General features: G+C 42.9%; 1 protein-coding gene across 4 annotated transcripts in view; it reads left to right on the top strand.

Annotated features, from left to right (window-relative positions):
* LOC130211207 (spectrin beta chain, non-erythrocytic 4-like) overlaps positions 1–16,008 on the top strand; it is a 77,559-nt gene that overhangs the window by 35,364 nt on the left and 26,187 nt on the right. For all 4 annotated transcript variants that reach the window (XM_056441931.1, XM_056441930.1, XM_056441932.1 and 1 more), the window contains exons 24-25: positions 1,555–1,645; positions 5,951–6,097. In XM_056441931.1, the coding sequence (XP_056297906.1) occupies positions 1,555–1,645; positions 5,951–6,097 (238 nt within the window). The remainder of the gene's footprint in view (positions 1–1,554; positions 1,646–5,950; positions 6,098–16,008) is intronic.

The raw sequence follows: 16,008 nt of genomic DNA, 5'->3' as shown, positions 1-16,008 counted from the left end.
ACTGAGTCTGAACCTGTCGGAATTATGAGTTAAAGCACAATTAAATAAATATATTTACAGTTTTAGGATATCAGAGAAATGACTTTTTGGTATACAGTGATGTCTTATATTAGTGAATATCTATTAAATGAAAAAGTAAATACAGATCCTTAAGTATAGTCGCTAGCTTGTCAACCCTCAATAGTTTTATTTAAGAGGAAATTATGCCAAAGGTTTCAGCTTTCTTCATGCTAGTTCTGTTCAAAATGAGCACTAACTGCAGCGCCACACACTGAAGCTGGTTTTAAAGCACAAAGAGAGAGCAGCTGTCCGGACACAATGCAACGATAGGAAAAAAGAAAAAAAGAATAATAGCAGCTGAATTTGAAAGGAGAAGGACCCTCAAGTGTAAATTAAAGAATTCACACAGAGAAGAGAGGAACACAGACTGTTTAGTCCACCGCAGCTGACACGTGACCATGAAATCTGTGTGATAGCTGTGTGTGTGTGTGTGTGGGGGTTGGGTGTGGGGGTTGTTACCTTCGCATTGAAAATGCGGAAGGTTATGTTTTGATCGCCGTGTATTTATTTATTTATTACCTTCGCATTGAAAATGCGGAAGGTTATGTTTTGATCGCCGTGTATTTATTTATTTATTACCTTCGCATTGAAAATGCGGAAGGTTATGTTTTGATCACAGCAGATAACATTTTTGTCCAATTGGCATGCAACTAATGCCAAATGTGTTCAATTCAATGCAATATCTCTTGTGATATATATATTTTGCGCACTGTGTATGCCCGTATTTATTTATTTATTTATTTGTATGCGTGTTAATCGCATAACACAAAAAGTATTAAACCGAATCGCATGAAATTTGGTGGGATGATTGGTTATTATCCGGGGACCATTTGATTCGATTTTGGGATCAATCGGGTCAAAGGTCAAGGTCAAAAAAAAAAAAATCTTCTTTTTACCATTAGCGCGGTCAAGGTCATGAAAAAAAAAAAATCTCTTTTTTACCATAAGCGGGTCAATTTCTATCCAATTGGCATGCAACTAATGCCAAAATGTTCATAATTCAATGCCCAATCTTGTGATATCAGCGAGGGTATATTTTAAGGTATGCAGTGCCCATTCTAGTTTTATGTGTTTGTGTTCACACTAGCAATGTAAAGAACCATATGTTTTTTAGATTTCATTTACATTATTTATCTTATTGGACATTAATTTTCCTCCCATGGGGACGAGGAGATGAGCACAGAGCACGGTAGTCTTTTCAAAGTGTTACATTCTGGTTCTGTAGGAAAAAATGTCACGATTATTCCAATAATTAAGAGGCTTTTTGTTTTTTATTCAAACGATAACTGGCCTTGTTTGCTGTAAAACTAGTTATTATTCCTCCATCGCCAAGCTTTTAAAATGCTTGTCAGCATTTCCGTCAGATGACGTTCAGACAATAAGTTTAGATTATCAAAAGATAAACAAAGATAGATATGTTACAGGTTTTTTTTTACACTTTTATTTTTGTATCATCCTTGAAACTGAATCCCCCGTCTCCCTCCTTCCCTTCAGGGGAAACCAGAACCGAGAGCTGGCCCAGCAGTGGCTGAACAGACTGAACGACCAGTGGGAACTTCAGAGGTTTCTTCAGGACTGTCACGAGGTAGGAGGCCCATAGACTGGTTGTACTGGTTGAACTCACTGAACTCACTGGAGTAGAATTGTATTAAATTAGTTCAAGAGTATTTTCACAATCGGGAGGGGGGGGGGGGGGAGGATACAAATAATTAAAAGCATCTCTTTGTTCCTTTTTGTCAACATGGCCAACTTCACATGTGCAGCCTCTAGTGGCAACACGAGAAATGTGTACTTCAAAAGTTTGGATCACTTTTGTGTTTCCCTGGTAATAACCACTCACAACGTTGAATGGATGAGGGAATATAAGCCAAAAATATGAGGTTTGAATAAACAGTCCCACGTTTTAAAGTGGAAACAATAACATTTTACCATATTGTCATGTTATGGCCAGGCATACAGGGAACAATGGGAACATATTTGCATGATTTAGAAGAATAAAGTCAGAATACATTTCAGTATATGCGCGAACACTCAGTTTGATTTATTCCCAGAAGTTTGATTTTTTTTCGACGTTTCGTCTTTTTTTCTTGAAATGGTGTTTTGACTATATTCTCAAAATGTCGTAACCATGACGTCTGGATGAGTAAATCTGATGATGAGTATTTACAGCTATATTTTTATAGTATATCCTACATTCACTCAGAGCTACACTTTTACATCAGAACCACACAAACTATTTTACTGACTTGAGAAAAAGATGTCAGCGCACTGTATTTTTAGCATTATTTAATCCTAACTTGCGTTGGATCCTCACACTTCATGGTCTCTCGCCTTGCGGAGTCACGGCTTCTTTCTGGGCCCAGAACCTCTTTTAGTTTCTGCAACTTTCTCTCTTCGGCTCGACTGAATAATTCAGCAGCACATTTTCTCATCACTAATTCAAAAGAGGAAGAGTGTATCCCACTGTGTGTGTATGTATGTATGTGTGTGTGTGTGGGTGTGTTTCCGTGTGTGTGTGTTTCTGTGCGTGTGTGTGTGTGTCGGCTGGTATGCGTGTCTGTAAAAATACAGTATGCATGAGGAGAGTTCCCCCGACCGCGTGTGTGTGTGTGTGTGCGTGTGCGTGTGTGTGCGTGTGTGTGCGTGTGCGTGTGCGTGTGTGTGCGTGTGCACTGCCAACAGTGGGCGAGTGACACTGCGTCAGACTGCAAGAACCTGAGCTCTGGGCTGCCAGGGTGTGTTCCTCTGCTCGGTCAATGCTGTTTCCTCGTGTTTCCTGACTCTCGCTGCTGCTCTCCATTCACCCGCCAACACATTAACTCTAAGCTTCATATGTTTTTGGTGGACACAAAACAGTCCCCACAGCTTATATTCTTCGGTCTCCAAGATTGAATTCAGCCATAAGCCTCTTGGTTCGTTCGTTCGTCCACTTGTGTGTCTTTTCAGTGGGTGTCGGACAATCTAACTCTTCCAGTGGAGACAGGCTGCCCATGAGGGCAAGAGGTGCTGCAGGAAGTCATCAGTGTTGATGTCAGACTAACAAACAGACTTTAAGAACACTCTCTGCTCTTTTGGAAATATTTCTCGGGTTTATTATGTATCTTATGCATTTTTAAACAACTTTGTTGACGGGTCGTCCGACCTGTCTGTCCGTCCTTTGGATGAAACGTCCACTTGGACCCCCAGACGACCTGATCGCTATTTAGTGGTCAATCATGGCAATTGCTGACATGTTGTACTGGTTGGCGGTGGCATACAGCCGCGAGGTGGTAATTATATTCATAAATGATGTATTTGTGTTTGTATTTGGTTCAGTTTTTTTGCAGATTAAACCAGCAGTACCCCAAGACTTAACAATTAACTTGGTAATTGGACATTTTTGTAACATTTGAATTTGTGGCTCTAAAGTGTATTTTTTATATTTTCTCCCTCTCTGATAAAAACAGAAAAGTCCCCATCGAAATGCTCCTAATCTTTGATCTCACGTTATCAATATCTATTTCTTAAAGTCTTCCGACAATATATCTGCTGTGGAGTAGCATTTTCCCTGGAATCACTCGGTTACTTAAATAATGTTTAGTTGTTTGACTTAACTGAACCCAAACCTTGGAAAGCTGCGTCCTCCCCCAACACACTCTCACACACTCCTCCCTCTCTTCTCTCTGTCAATTCATTTACAGTCTCAAGGGGGGCATCAGGTGGTGACCCTCCATGACCCCAGCAGTCATGGGACCTGTGTGTGTGTGTGTGTATGCATGTGTGTGTGTGTTTGTGTTTGGCATCTTTAATCATGTTAGCCAGCATGTCCTGACTCGTGCCACGATAGCTCCAGGAAGAGGAAGACAAACAGAGGGGGGTCAGAAACCCAACCCCTTGTCCTTTTAAAGAGAAGAGGAGCGGTTATATCTATCAAGCTGCAAATCCCTCCTCTACTACCACTATTATCCCGCCTTTTTTGGGGTCTCTTTTCCTTCCTCTACATTCTCTCTTTCTCTCTCTCTCTCTTCCTCTCTCTCTCTCTCTGCTTTACCAATGCAGCACAGTAAGTCGAGCTAGAGACGGAGAGTACAGCTGCCTGGGACTGCTGCAGAGAGGGGAAGAGGGGGGGGGGCAGTATAGGGAGGGGCGGAGGGGGGAGGAGGATAACACAAAAGCAGCTGTAGAGGAGCTTGTGAGCTCGGCCATTTGCGGAGAATCTCTCTTTTGAGTCTCTTTCCCTCCTCACTCGTCTCCATCCTTCTCCTTTGACACACTTTAAATCCCCCTCTTCCTCCTCCAGCCGAGCATCATTTGCCGTGATCGGTGAGCCCTGAAGCTCGTGCCTGCCTCCCCTTTTCCTCACTCCCCCCAACAAATCCCAATCCCAGTCCTTGGCTCCTCCTCCTCCTCTTCCTCCCCATCTCTCCAACCAACAGCCAAGCGGCCCGCTCGCTCGCTGAAAAGGTGCGAGCCAGGGGAGGGAGGGAGGGAGGGAGGGAGGAGCGCCCATGCACTGGCAGCACTCGGCTGCCTGCAATTTTATTGTGTTGGGGGAGGATGATTTTTCCTTCTCTCCTCTCGGCCCTCCTCGTTGCCATCTCACTCGTCACCAGTCTTCCCCTGCCCTCCTCTCTCTCTCTCGCTCTCTCTCTGTCTCTCTCCTCGTTGAGCGTTCAGCAAATCCTCAACAACATAATGAGGAGAGAGAGAGAGGTAGAGCGAGAGGGAGGGAGGGAGGGAGAAGGGGGGGAGCGCAGCCTCAGTTTGAAGTCTCCAGTCCGTCTCCTCAGCCTCCAGTATTGTTGTTATTTACCCTCCCGTTGGCATTTTGCTTTCCGCGCTGCCGTCTCGTGCTCGGCTCCACAGAAGGTGCCTCTCTCAATATTTTACTCTCTATAGCTCTCTTCTCTTTCTTTCCTCTCCTCCCTGTCCTCTCTCTCTCTCTCTCTTTATCTTACTCTCTACAGCTCTCTTCTCTCCACCCTGTCCTCTCTTTATCTTACTCTCTACAGCTCTCTTCTCTCCACCCTGTCCTCTTTCTCCCACTCACTCTCTCTCTCTCCAACTGGCTCTGCGAGTGAAGAGAGCGTCTTTGCATGTGTGGCGCCGGACCAGTGAGGATGTGGACACCCACAGCTTCCTGCAGCCGCCACAATCCCGTTGGCTCGTTCCCGTTAAGCGCTCCACAGCTGGGTTAGTGGAGAGGGCCTGGGGGGGGGGGCAGGTGTAAGGTCGCCGGTGACGGAGGGGTGAGGGCGCCGATGCTGACCTGAACATCTCGGGTGATGCGGTCAGCGCAGATTTGACTCTCTTTTGGACAGCAGGTGTGTGTGTGTGTGTGTGTCTGTGTGATATAATGTGTCAAGTCAAGATGTGATCATAGGTGTGTAGCTGGACTGATGGAGTGTTTATGTCGTGTGGATGTGGGAGCGGCTGTTTCCTGTGCAGGTGTGTGTTGACGCTGAGGATGTGGTCGCTGTGTGCTGATGTGAATTCTCGCCGCAATGCTTGTTGGTCCACGTGTGTCTGGCCTACATGCGTCTTCTGGGCGTCATTAAATATTCACGTCTGTGTGTTTGACCTTGCATTTACGGCGTTTATCTACACTTGACCCTGTTTATCTGTAGCTTTGACAAATTAGAGATGCTAGTGAAAATGTACACGTGTATGATGATAATGTAGTTGTGTGTGCGTTATGCAGCCGAGCATACAGTTGGATTTTATAGAAGGTTAACTCCATTTCAGCAGGCCCTTAGTGTGTGTGTGTGTGTGTGTGTGTGTGAGCGTTTCGGTGCACGATAATCTGATTCAAATCGTTTTATACACACCGAGTTATTTACAGTCTTTTTGCTCGTTCAGTGGTGACGCCTCTCTCTCTCTTTTTCATTCTCTCCCTGCCTCTCTCGCCCAGCTGGGGGACTGGGTGTGTGAGAAGATGCTGATGGCGAAGGACGGCAGCCGAGACGAGACCCAGAAGCTCCATAAAAAATGGCTGAAGCACCAGGCCTTCATGGCCGAGTTGGCCCAGAACAAGGAGTGGCTGGACAAAATAGAAAAGGTGAGTGCTGTCAGTTCCCTTGAAACTGTTCTGGTACTCAATCATTTCCTCTTGCCTCAAAGTTGATTCTGTCGTTGAGTGAGTTTCATACGCTTTGGCTCCTTAGAACGGGATGTAATGTCTCTCTGCAATGGGAAATACGGTTTGTGTGTATTTTATTATGTTTTATTCCCTTATCAGAAGTCGCGGAGAACGTCAGCTCGATGTTATGATCTGTGCTCTTCTCAGAGCACGTTGCCATATTGCCTTTCGTCTGCTGCAGCATGTCCGTGCTTGGCAGACATCGTCAATATGTTCCATCCTGTTCGCCTCGACAAAATGAATTACTCTGTTCTCATCATCAGGCGTGGACATAATGTTGGCCTGTCGGGCATGTCGACTGAGACGGTCCACAGTTTAAGCACTTAGCTAGCTCACTGTGCTAACTGTCAGCAGAGAAAGCAATGTTGAGGAAGATTAGGATTGCTGGGATTGGAGGGATAAATAGCAGCTGTAACAATCGGTCTGGTCACAAAAGTTTATCTTTTATATTTAGCATTTTAAAGAGAAAAGGGACCTTCTGTGTCTCCCTTGAGCATCGCTGCTCGGACATTATCATCACAGTTGCACAGCCTTTCATTAACTAATGTCAAACACAGAAGCTCTGAACTCACTTTATGAAAGCGTAAAGGCTGAACGGGACTTTAAAAAGAGAGGGATGGGGGGGGCTCTGTGTCCTGATGAGATCTGTTTCAGATTAAGTAGATTCATTCTTTAACATCAGCCTCTTCTTTAAAGCCGCAGTTGGCATACACGCTAATCGGGTAACTCTAGTGGTGTTTCCCCCAGCTGCAGCCACGTCTTGGTTTTCACACCTCGGATTGGCTGCTGTGATGTGAGCCCGGACATGTTGAAACCAGTGGAGCGCTCGTCACTGACCTGCAATCCTGTTTTCGGCAAAGTCCCGTGCACGCTGCCGTCGGTGTGTGTGCCTCTGTGTGTTTGGTGAGGGGCGGTAATTGAATGACATTTGCACATGTTCTCATGCCTTTGATGTGATGACGCTGTCTGTATTTTCCGTAGATTTCCGCCTCGCTCCACTTAAATTGCTTGGCCTGAAATTGTCTGAGGCCTTTCGCGCCCCACTTGTCACGTGTAACGACCCTCTCAAGAATATCGGGGTGCTTCGATCAGGAATTATGAGGCAGAGCGCACGGTCCATTTGAAGCTTTCTATTTATCCCGTGGCATTATTTATTTGTTTAACCATTTTGTGAGCTGGTTGTTTGTTGGCAGTCGACATGTGCAACATATTCCTCTCTCTCTCTCTCATAGAGACACAACTCTGCTGAAGCCGTTTTAGCTGCACATATATTAATAGTCTCGCGTGTTTTCGATCAAGAATTGTGTGCGTGGATCTGAAGCCTGTTTCAGGTCATCGGATCGTTTTTATAGCTGCTGGCAAGCGTTTAGTCGTCTCGCCGTGCAGGCTGCCATTAAGACTAGAACTGCGATGTAGTTTGTAAAATATTGATATGTTTGGTGCATTTCAGTCATTAACACTCATACGGTGTTGCAACGGTGCACACAGTTGACCGTCTCATCCTGGGCAAGGCTGGAAACTGAACTTCACTGGAGAGCTGAGTTATTGGAGCCATGGCTCTGAACACGTGCATGCGTCGTGTGTTATCTGTGGATCGTACTCGATTACTTCAGATGACACGGTCACAGCTGAAGCTGAACTAATTAGTTGGTTACTGGATCAGCAGGGGGGCAGAGAATGAAGAGAACCTCTGAAATGTTCTGCTGTTCCTCTCTAAACATTATTGTAAGCTTGACTTTTTTCATTGAGACCTTGGACTGTTGCTCAGAAAAAAAAAATTGCATGAATACATAACTCTCATGGCAAAATGTTGATTTCTCATTCTTTCCCGATGTTTACCAGGATTATAGAAACAGCTGTTCATTGCAGCAGGGCCTGAGAGCGCCGAGCCGCTCCATTATAGATTCATGGGTCATGTGCTGGTCTGAAGGCAGATTTGGGTTACGGGAAAACGCTTCCTGGAGGAGGCAGAGGAGACCAAATAATAGCATTTTGTTTTGGGTGCAAATGCGTGGCAAATTGAAGTTGGTCATAGACAAAGCGTTAAAAGGGATTTTGTGTGTTATTAAAACTGTAAATGCATTAAATGCACACATGTTGTAAATAATTGATTACTTTGGACAACATTTCAAAAGTGGCTTGGTTTGTCTGAATTGTGGTCTTTTTATATTTGTGCACCTGGACCTCAAGCAGGATCCAATCTGCTGCCGCTCTGATGTTTCACACCCACAAGATAAAGTATTAGAATATTGTTGAGTGCATTTCTTTGTTTTAATCTTCAGATGAAAGTATTTATTTTGGCTTACAGTAAGCAAAGCGGTACCATCCTCCTCAACACCATATCTTACACTACTCAAACACTGAAGTCTAAAACTGCTCCCCTCTCTATATGCACTTTTCCTTTATTCATATATTTATTAATTAAAGCGAGTCCAGCGTGACTTTGCAGCCAAACACAAGGTGTGAAGAATGCGGAGGCTTCTGTTCACACGGAAAGTTTCCTTCACATCCCAACCAAACATTTAATCAAGACACTCTCAAAATCGGCATTCTGCTTTGTAACTGTGTAAAAGATATCTAACATGACATGTCATTCACACTTAATAAGCCACCACATCCACCTGAACGATATGAACATATTTAGGGTGAAGATGAAGACACTGACAGCACTGTTATATGTTATATTTATTTCCTGACAGTTAGAATTTAGGAACGTTTTTGCCTTTGTGTGTCGTCTTTGTGATGAACAACTTTAGGCGTTGACGTTGAGAAAAGTTTTGGAAAGTGCTGATAATCTAAAGTAGCCGCTGCACACTAAAATATACAAATCATTAATTTATCATGCCATTCATTATTATTATTATTATTATTAATAATAATAATAATAATAAAAATAATAAACGAATCAAACTGAAAACCAAATTCAACAATTAAAAAAAAGTAAAATGAAAGAATGTACTCCATACAAAATATTGTGTGTTATATATATATATATACAGGACTGTCTCAGAAAATTAGAATATTGTGATAAAGTTCTTTATTTTTGCAAAAAAAAAACATGCATTCTGATTCATTACAAATCAACGAAATATTGCATTTTATTCTTTTAATATTGCTGATTATATATACAGCTTAAGAAAACTCAAATATCCTATCTCTAAATATTAGAATATCATGAAAAGTATACTAGTAGGGTATTAAACAAATCACTTGAATCGTCTAATTAACAAACACCTGGAAACACATTTTCAAATGTTTGATTTTGTTTTGCTGTTATAAATCTTTTTTTTTACTTGGTCTGAGGAAATATTCAAATTTTATGACATAGGATTTTAGAGTTTTCTTATATCAGCAATATTAAAAGAATAAAAGGCTTGCAATATTTAAGTTGATTTGTAATGAATCCAGAATGCATGACATTTTTGTTTTTTTAATTGCATTACAGAAAATAAAGAACTTTATCACAATATTCTAATTTTCTGAGACAGTCCTGTATATACGTATATAAAGCTTTATTTTAAATAGCTGTCTACAGATCAAGTATTGATTTTAGGACAATCTTGAGGCTTCGGTTAGGTTTAATGTGAGGTTGAGGATAATATTATGCTGTAGTGACAGCGGCTATCCAGCTCTTAGTTTTTCTTCTGAAGTTCTCCGTGGCATCCATCTTCACCCCAAAAGCCTGCTCTGGCCGTTGCTTAGCAACTTAAACGTTCTTTTTTTTATTACAGAAAACCTTTACAGGATTCGGCGTGTTGTCGTTGCAGTACTGATAAGGAGCTGGATGAATATATTTGTCTGGCTTTACAAAAAAAAGAAATGACATAATACAACTTTATTAACAAATGTAAAGTTACATTATTGTTTCATTTTCAAGTACTTCTGGTCCAAACACTCTGCTTGTTGTGTCCTGGTTGTGTCTCTCCTCTCGTGTCCTCTGAGAATATCCAGTCTATTTATGTAATCGGCAAGGACTCGAGAGCACATTGTCGGTTTTTTAGGTTAGCGCCAGCCATCTGTAAGTCTGTGTGTGTGTGTGTGTGTGTGTGTGAGTGTGTGTGTGAGTGTGTGTTCTGCAGAGTTCACACATGTCCTAGGAACAAAAATGCTCTTGTCATTGAAAACACTGAATATTGAAATAACCCGTGTTGAAAGCTTGTGTTGTCCAGGAAAATTCTAATAGCATTTTATTTCATTACATTTTTCCTGGAGAGGAGAACAGTTATCCAAAAACAGTTAACCAAGAAATATTATACTGCCATCTGAAATGTCCCCTCCCCCCACCCCCTCATCACTGTTCACTGTTTAAAATAAAGAAACACATACAATATATTACATAATTGTGGGGTAAAGCGTCCCTTTGTGTGTTGGTGACGGGGGAGTCCCGGCAGTGTGACATCTCTTTGGCTGGTAATGATGCTTTTTTTGTGCTGTGTCATTTCCTGTTGTGACGTAAAGCAACTCGTCTCCTCTTCCTGTGCTTTCGCTGGTTGCCTGTCAACCAGTGGTGTATAAAGTACCCAAAAGTCATACTTGAGTAAAAGTAAAGATACTTGACTGGAAAATTACTTAAGTAAAAGTAAAAGTCACCTATGAGAATACTACTTGAGTAAAAGTATTAAAGTATCTGATTTTTTTTGTACTTAAGTATCAAAAGTAATTTTCTGATATTAAATGTACTTAAGTATTGAAAGTAAAAGTAAAAGTAAATGCTGTTAATAAAAAAAACAAAGGGCCAGAATTTTGAGAATTATGAAGTTTATTTGCTTGGGTGCTGTGCCGCCATGAACAAGGAGTATGAGCTAGGATGAACTTAGCAATATATGAATACTATGAAATTACTAAAATATAAAAACACGATTAACACAGAAAAAAGCAGAACCAAAAGTAACAACCAGAATCATCACTTTAAAGTGAAAAATGTCTTGTTCATCTTCAAAAGAAGTTGATTTTCAAAATGGACAGATTTCAGTGTCGCTCTTCTTGGACTGAAGACGAGTCCTGCGATGCTGAAGAGCCGTTCACAGACCCTGGTGCAGGTAGAGTGTGTCTAGCTTCACAGACAGCAGCACACAGTTGGGAAGCATTTCAGCAAGTCAACGTGATCCACGTCTCCATCCAGCTGTTTGCTGCTGTCACGGGCTTGAGATGACGAAGAAGAAGTCCTCTTCATCAGATGAACTGGACCTGGTGGCATCACCTAGCTGCAGGGAGGGTTCTTCCATGTGCTGCTTGATGTAGTCCATTCCTGAAATAAAGTGAGAGTATTATAGACATGATAGAATTAATAACACTTCCTAACATGTCATGACCCCAACCAACAGTTTTGTACAAAATAGTTCAGGTGCGGTCTGCATGCTTTCCAAATCCGGCGGCAACCTCCGGAAGTGTCTTAAAACTTGAATTGTCTCGACTGACCAGCAGGGGGCGACTCCTCTGGTGGCTCAACAAAGTTATGAGAGAATAACTCTATTTCTTTCTTGATTTATTCCCTCAGTAAACATCGTAAACATGAGTTTATGGTCTCAATCTCTAGTTTCAAGTCGTCTTCGATACAGCATGGTGTTCATTTAGTAAATTATGATCCATAAGAGTCAAACAGACCATAAAGCGGAGTACGCTTGAGGGCGGGCTTACTGCAGAGCTACCAACTCTCACGGTTTCGCCACACAACCAATATCTCACGGCAAAAGAAATTTGATTTTGGGCGGTAGCGTTGGTTTCTTTTCAAACTCGATAGATGGCGCATCTATAAACCTATTCGCTGCATTCACATCCTATTTACCCCAAAGAGACCCGGAGTCAGCAACAGAAGAAGATTTTCAAACGGACACAACGAGCAGAGACTGCGGTGGGTTAATGCAGGGCTCTCAAGGGTCACGCATTGAGCGTGACAGTCACGCATTTCGCTGAAAAACTCTCGGCTATTTAATGTTTAAACATGAGCTGGCCGCTGCCCTCACCGTGGAGGAATCAATCCGCCAATCAAAAAAAAGAAATGGGTGACACAATAGCCAATCAGAAAAAACCGTATCTGTTGTATCTGTAAGATTTAATCCAGCAACCAATGAAAATAAAGCATCCTGGATAGATATGTCACTCTTGCCTGTCTTCAAAACTTGAGAGCCCTGTTAATGACATGTGGTTCAATTAAGTTCTCACTCTCTTAAACTTTAAACCTTGAAATAATGTGTTTTTGTGTGGTGATGTAAACTCAGCTGTCATAACGAGCAGCAGGAGAGCACCTTGTTAACCTCTTGGTATACTGCATGCTCAAAACATCATCGCATTGTTTATTAAGGCTGCCCACATAGCATTTATCACTTTATTTGCAGGCCTAGGAAAAGGCCCCTCTCAAAAAATTTCCAAACAGCACTTTGAACAAGTAAGATGTATTATAAAGAATTTAACATAAAGACATGACATTTGTGCAATAGAATTAGGCATGTTTTTGTAAATGAGAGTAGAATTATTAAAAAACATTTTAATTCTTTAAGGTAGCAAAGATGCCTCGTAAAAGATCTTTGCCAGGCCAGAATGCAGGGTACAACATGGATACAACATGGGGACACCATGGGGACACCATGGGGACAACATGGGTACAACATAGAGACGGCATAGATCCTATCTGCCTGATGGATCGTCTGGGTCATGGAATTCCTGCTCATGACTACGCCACTGTCCTGTTGAGACTCCGCCCACTCCTCCTCCCCACCGCCATCTGCCTGATGGATCGTGGAGGTCTCCATCGTGGAATATGCCTACTATGAACTATTCATACACTCTGTCATATTCATTGAATGTATTTTAACTCTAAATCTGTCCTTCTGTACACATTACATCTATTGCATCTGTCCATCCTAGGAGAGGGATCCTCCTCTGTTGCTCTCCTCCAGGTTTCTTCCCTTTTTTTCCCCTGAAGGGTTATTTGGGAGTTTTTCCTGGTCCGATGTGAGGTTTTGGGGCAGGGATGTCTATGTGTACAGATTGTAAAGCACTCCGAGACAAATTTGTAATTTGTGAAATTGGGCTATACAAATAAACTGAATTGAATTGAATTGAACATGGGTACAACATGGGTACAACGCCACATTAATTCAAATTTCCTGATATTTGAGCCACCAACGTGTGTGGCTGCGTACACGGCAACATTTTGGTCACCCCCGACAAAATCTCACTCCAAGGTTTTTTGAAAAGTTGGCAGCTCTGTTACTGTGATTGACAGGTCGCTGCCGCTACCAGAGACGTATCCGTGTTCCAGATCCTCCTGACAAAGACGTGCCTCTTCATTCTGTAATGTCTCTGCCATGATTCTGACCGCTTGTAACGGGCCGACTTTGCCTCAGTGGCAGCAGATTGTGTTTGTTTGTGTGAAGCGAGCGTGTGGGGGAGTGTGCAAGCGCACACCGACCACGGCTGCCTCCCCACGCAGTTGCTCGTCTGAATCCAACGGGCTTTCTTTTCATTTCAAATGTGTTCTCGATTCCCCTCCCCCTTCTCTCCCATTATGCTTGATAATTAATTGGCCTCATTAAGAATAACAATCTCTGCGGCCCTGATCCCACTCTCCATCGCTCTCTCTCTGCGTCACACACTCGCAGAGCGACGAACAGTTCAAGGTGAACACACTGTCAATAGGCTCGGTAGTTTTTTGTTCACAATTGAATGTTAAAACATTTGTTTGAGTGTTCGTGATACAATCTGTTCATTTATCAAACACGTGTTTGTCGTCTAGTTGTGCCCCACAAAGACAAAATGAAAGAGAGAGACACTTAGCTCACGGACATCCATGGTGGGCAGCAATGCAGGTGATGCCCGGTGCGTTCCTCAGTCTTTTATCCAACGAGCAGTGGGCCTCCGAGACATCGAAGCCTCTGCATGCTCAGCCTTGGTTTGAGCTGACGCAGCGCGATGCTGTCGGGATGTCGGGCATCGCAGGCTTTTCTGACATTTTAAATGTGAAAAGTGACCATGCATTTATGTAACGGTCAGCAAGGTGACATTTAGCATGTTAGCCCGGTGTGTCCACGCCCTGCTAGCATGTATCTGAGGCCGATGGAGGGCGTTCGGTCATGATCGATGGAGCTTCGGAGAGCGCTGGTCATCTTTTTGCTAAATGAGTTGGCACAACCTACATTATGCATGCACATTAGTGCCTCACTGCAGAAAGCCCTGTGAGCATTAAGCTTGGACCTGTATGCTGGCTCTGCAGGATATGAGGGAAGTGTGTGTGTGTGTGTGCACATGTACGGGTGCTTGCGGCGAGAACATCAATGGAGCAGTGATACCAGCACTCTCCCTGAACTGAGGCGGAGGTCTGTCGTTGTCTTGTTTTGCTTGTTTGATCCGTTCCAGTCTTATTTCGACACGTTGGCGACACTGTCCGTGAAGCATTCACGCCAGCATAAAACATAAAGAGCAAGAAAACTGCAGGAGTCGAGTCCGTAGTTGTGAATTGCAAACCCGCCCCCACACAGCTAAAGGGTCCACTCTGCGGCTCTTTGTTCCAAATTATATTTCCCATATTGCGTATGTGTTTGACATTATATCTATTCTGGTCATATTTAGTTTAGTTCCTTCAAGTATTGCTAAAACTGGAACGCGCCCTATTTTCCATACACTGAAGCATGAAAACCAAACCAACAGCGACTGCAGCCGGTCACCGTCTCGTTGCTGATTCTGACCTCAATGTGTCTCACTGGGATTTTATCGCCGCTGGTCACGCTTCAGACAGCCGCACTCTCACTCGCCGCCAAAAAGAGTATCGAGTCTGTTTATTCCAGCAAGATTTCAAAGAAATTACACTTTTAACAGTAAACCATGAACATGATTTCTGCAAGAGGGTCAATCGATTACATTCTTATTATTGTGTTTAAACTTTGTGATGTACGTGAAATTCAGATCAGACCGGAAAGTGCAGTGAATTGAGATGAATCCCAACAGAGTGATTTGTCCTTTACCTCACAGATCCTGGAGCACTCTGAGCTGTCTGACGCTCTCAGAGCGGCTGAGAAAGACAACAACAAAAAGGTTCATTCCTTCTCCGGTCAACGTGAAGCTTTTACAGCAGCGGAGAGGAGAGGGGCACCTTTTGGGAGACGGGTGCTCACAGCGCTCGTCTCCCGACTCCAGATGGGCACCTTCTGGGAAATATGTCCTCTCAGTGTGTGCGTGTGTGTGTCTGTGTGTCTGTGTGCGTGTGTGTGTGTGTCTGTGTGCGTGTGTGTGAGTGAGTGAGTGAGTGTGTGTTTGTAAGTGCACAGGTCTCTACCCTCTACTCTGTTAGCCAGAGCAGACTCCTTTTTAATCTCTCTCTCTCTCTCTCTCTATATATATATATATATATATATATATCTGTGCTGTAGTAACGACATGCATAGTCAACTATAATGAATTAAACATTAATATCACCAGTACAGTTGGTGTAGTTGGTCCTCATGTTTGTAATATATGTTAATTTATGTGTTTGGTTAAATTGTTTATGTTCCCTTCCCTTTGTGTCCTTAACAAAAACACATCATATTATGAGGGAAACATGAGGAGGATTTCCAGGTGGTGACCATACTACATACAGATTATATTATACACACTAAATACTACGGACTAATCACGAGAGTTTCTTGTTGAAGCAGTTAGTTTGGTCCAAAAAACCTGCTTTCCTAATTTATGCAAACACGGAATAATGCAATCTGTGTGTTGGAGGATGTCAATCAAACTGCAACTATGAAATATCACTTGCTTGAGAAAATAGTATTCACGCTATCCAGAAGCACCACGTACTGCTATGACTTATGGGTCTGTCGTATGGACAGATGTTGCTGCGACTCGTT

The sequence above is a fragment of the Pseudoliparis swirei genome, chromosome 20 (assembly GCF_029220125.1).
Source record: "Pseudoliparis swirei isolate HS2019 ecotype Mariana Trench chromosome 20, NWPU_hadal_v1, whole genome shotgun sequence".
NCBI lineage: Eukaryota > Metazoa > Chordata > Actinopteri > Perciformes > Liparidae > Pseudoliparis > Pseudoliparis swirei.
This window is presented reverse-complemented; position numbering and strand designations above follow the sequence as displayed.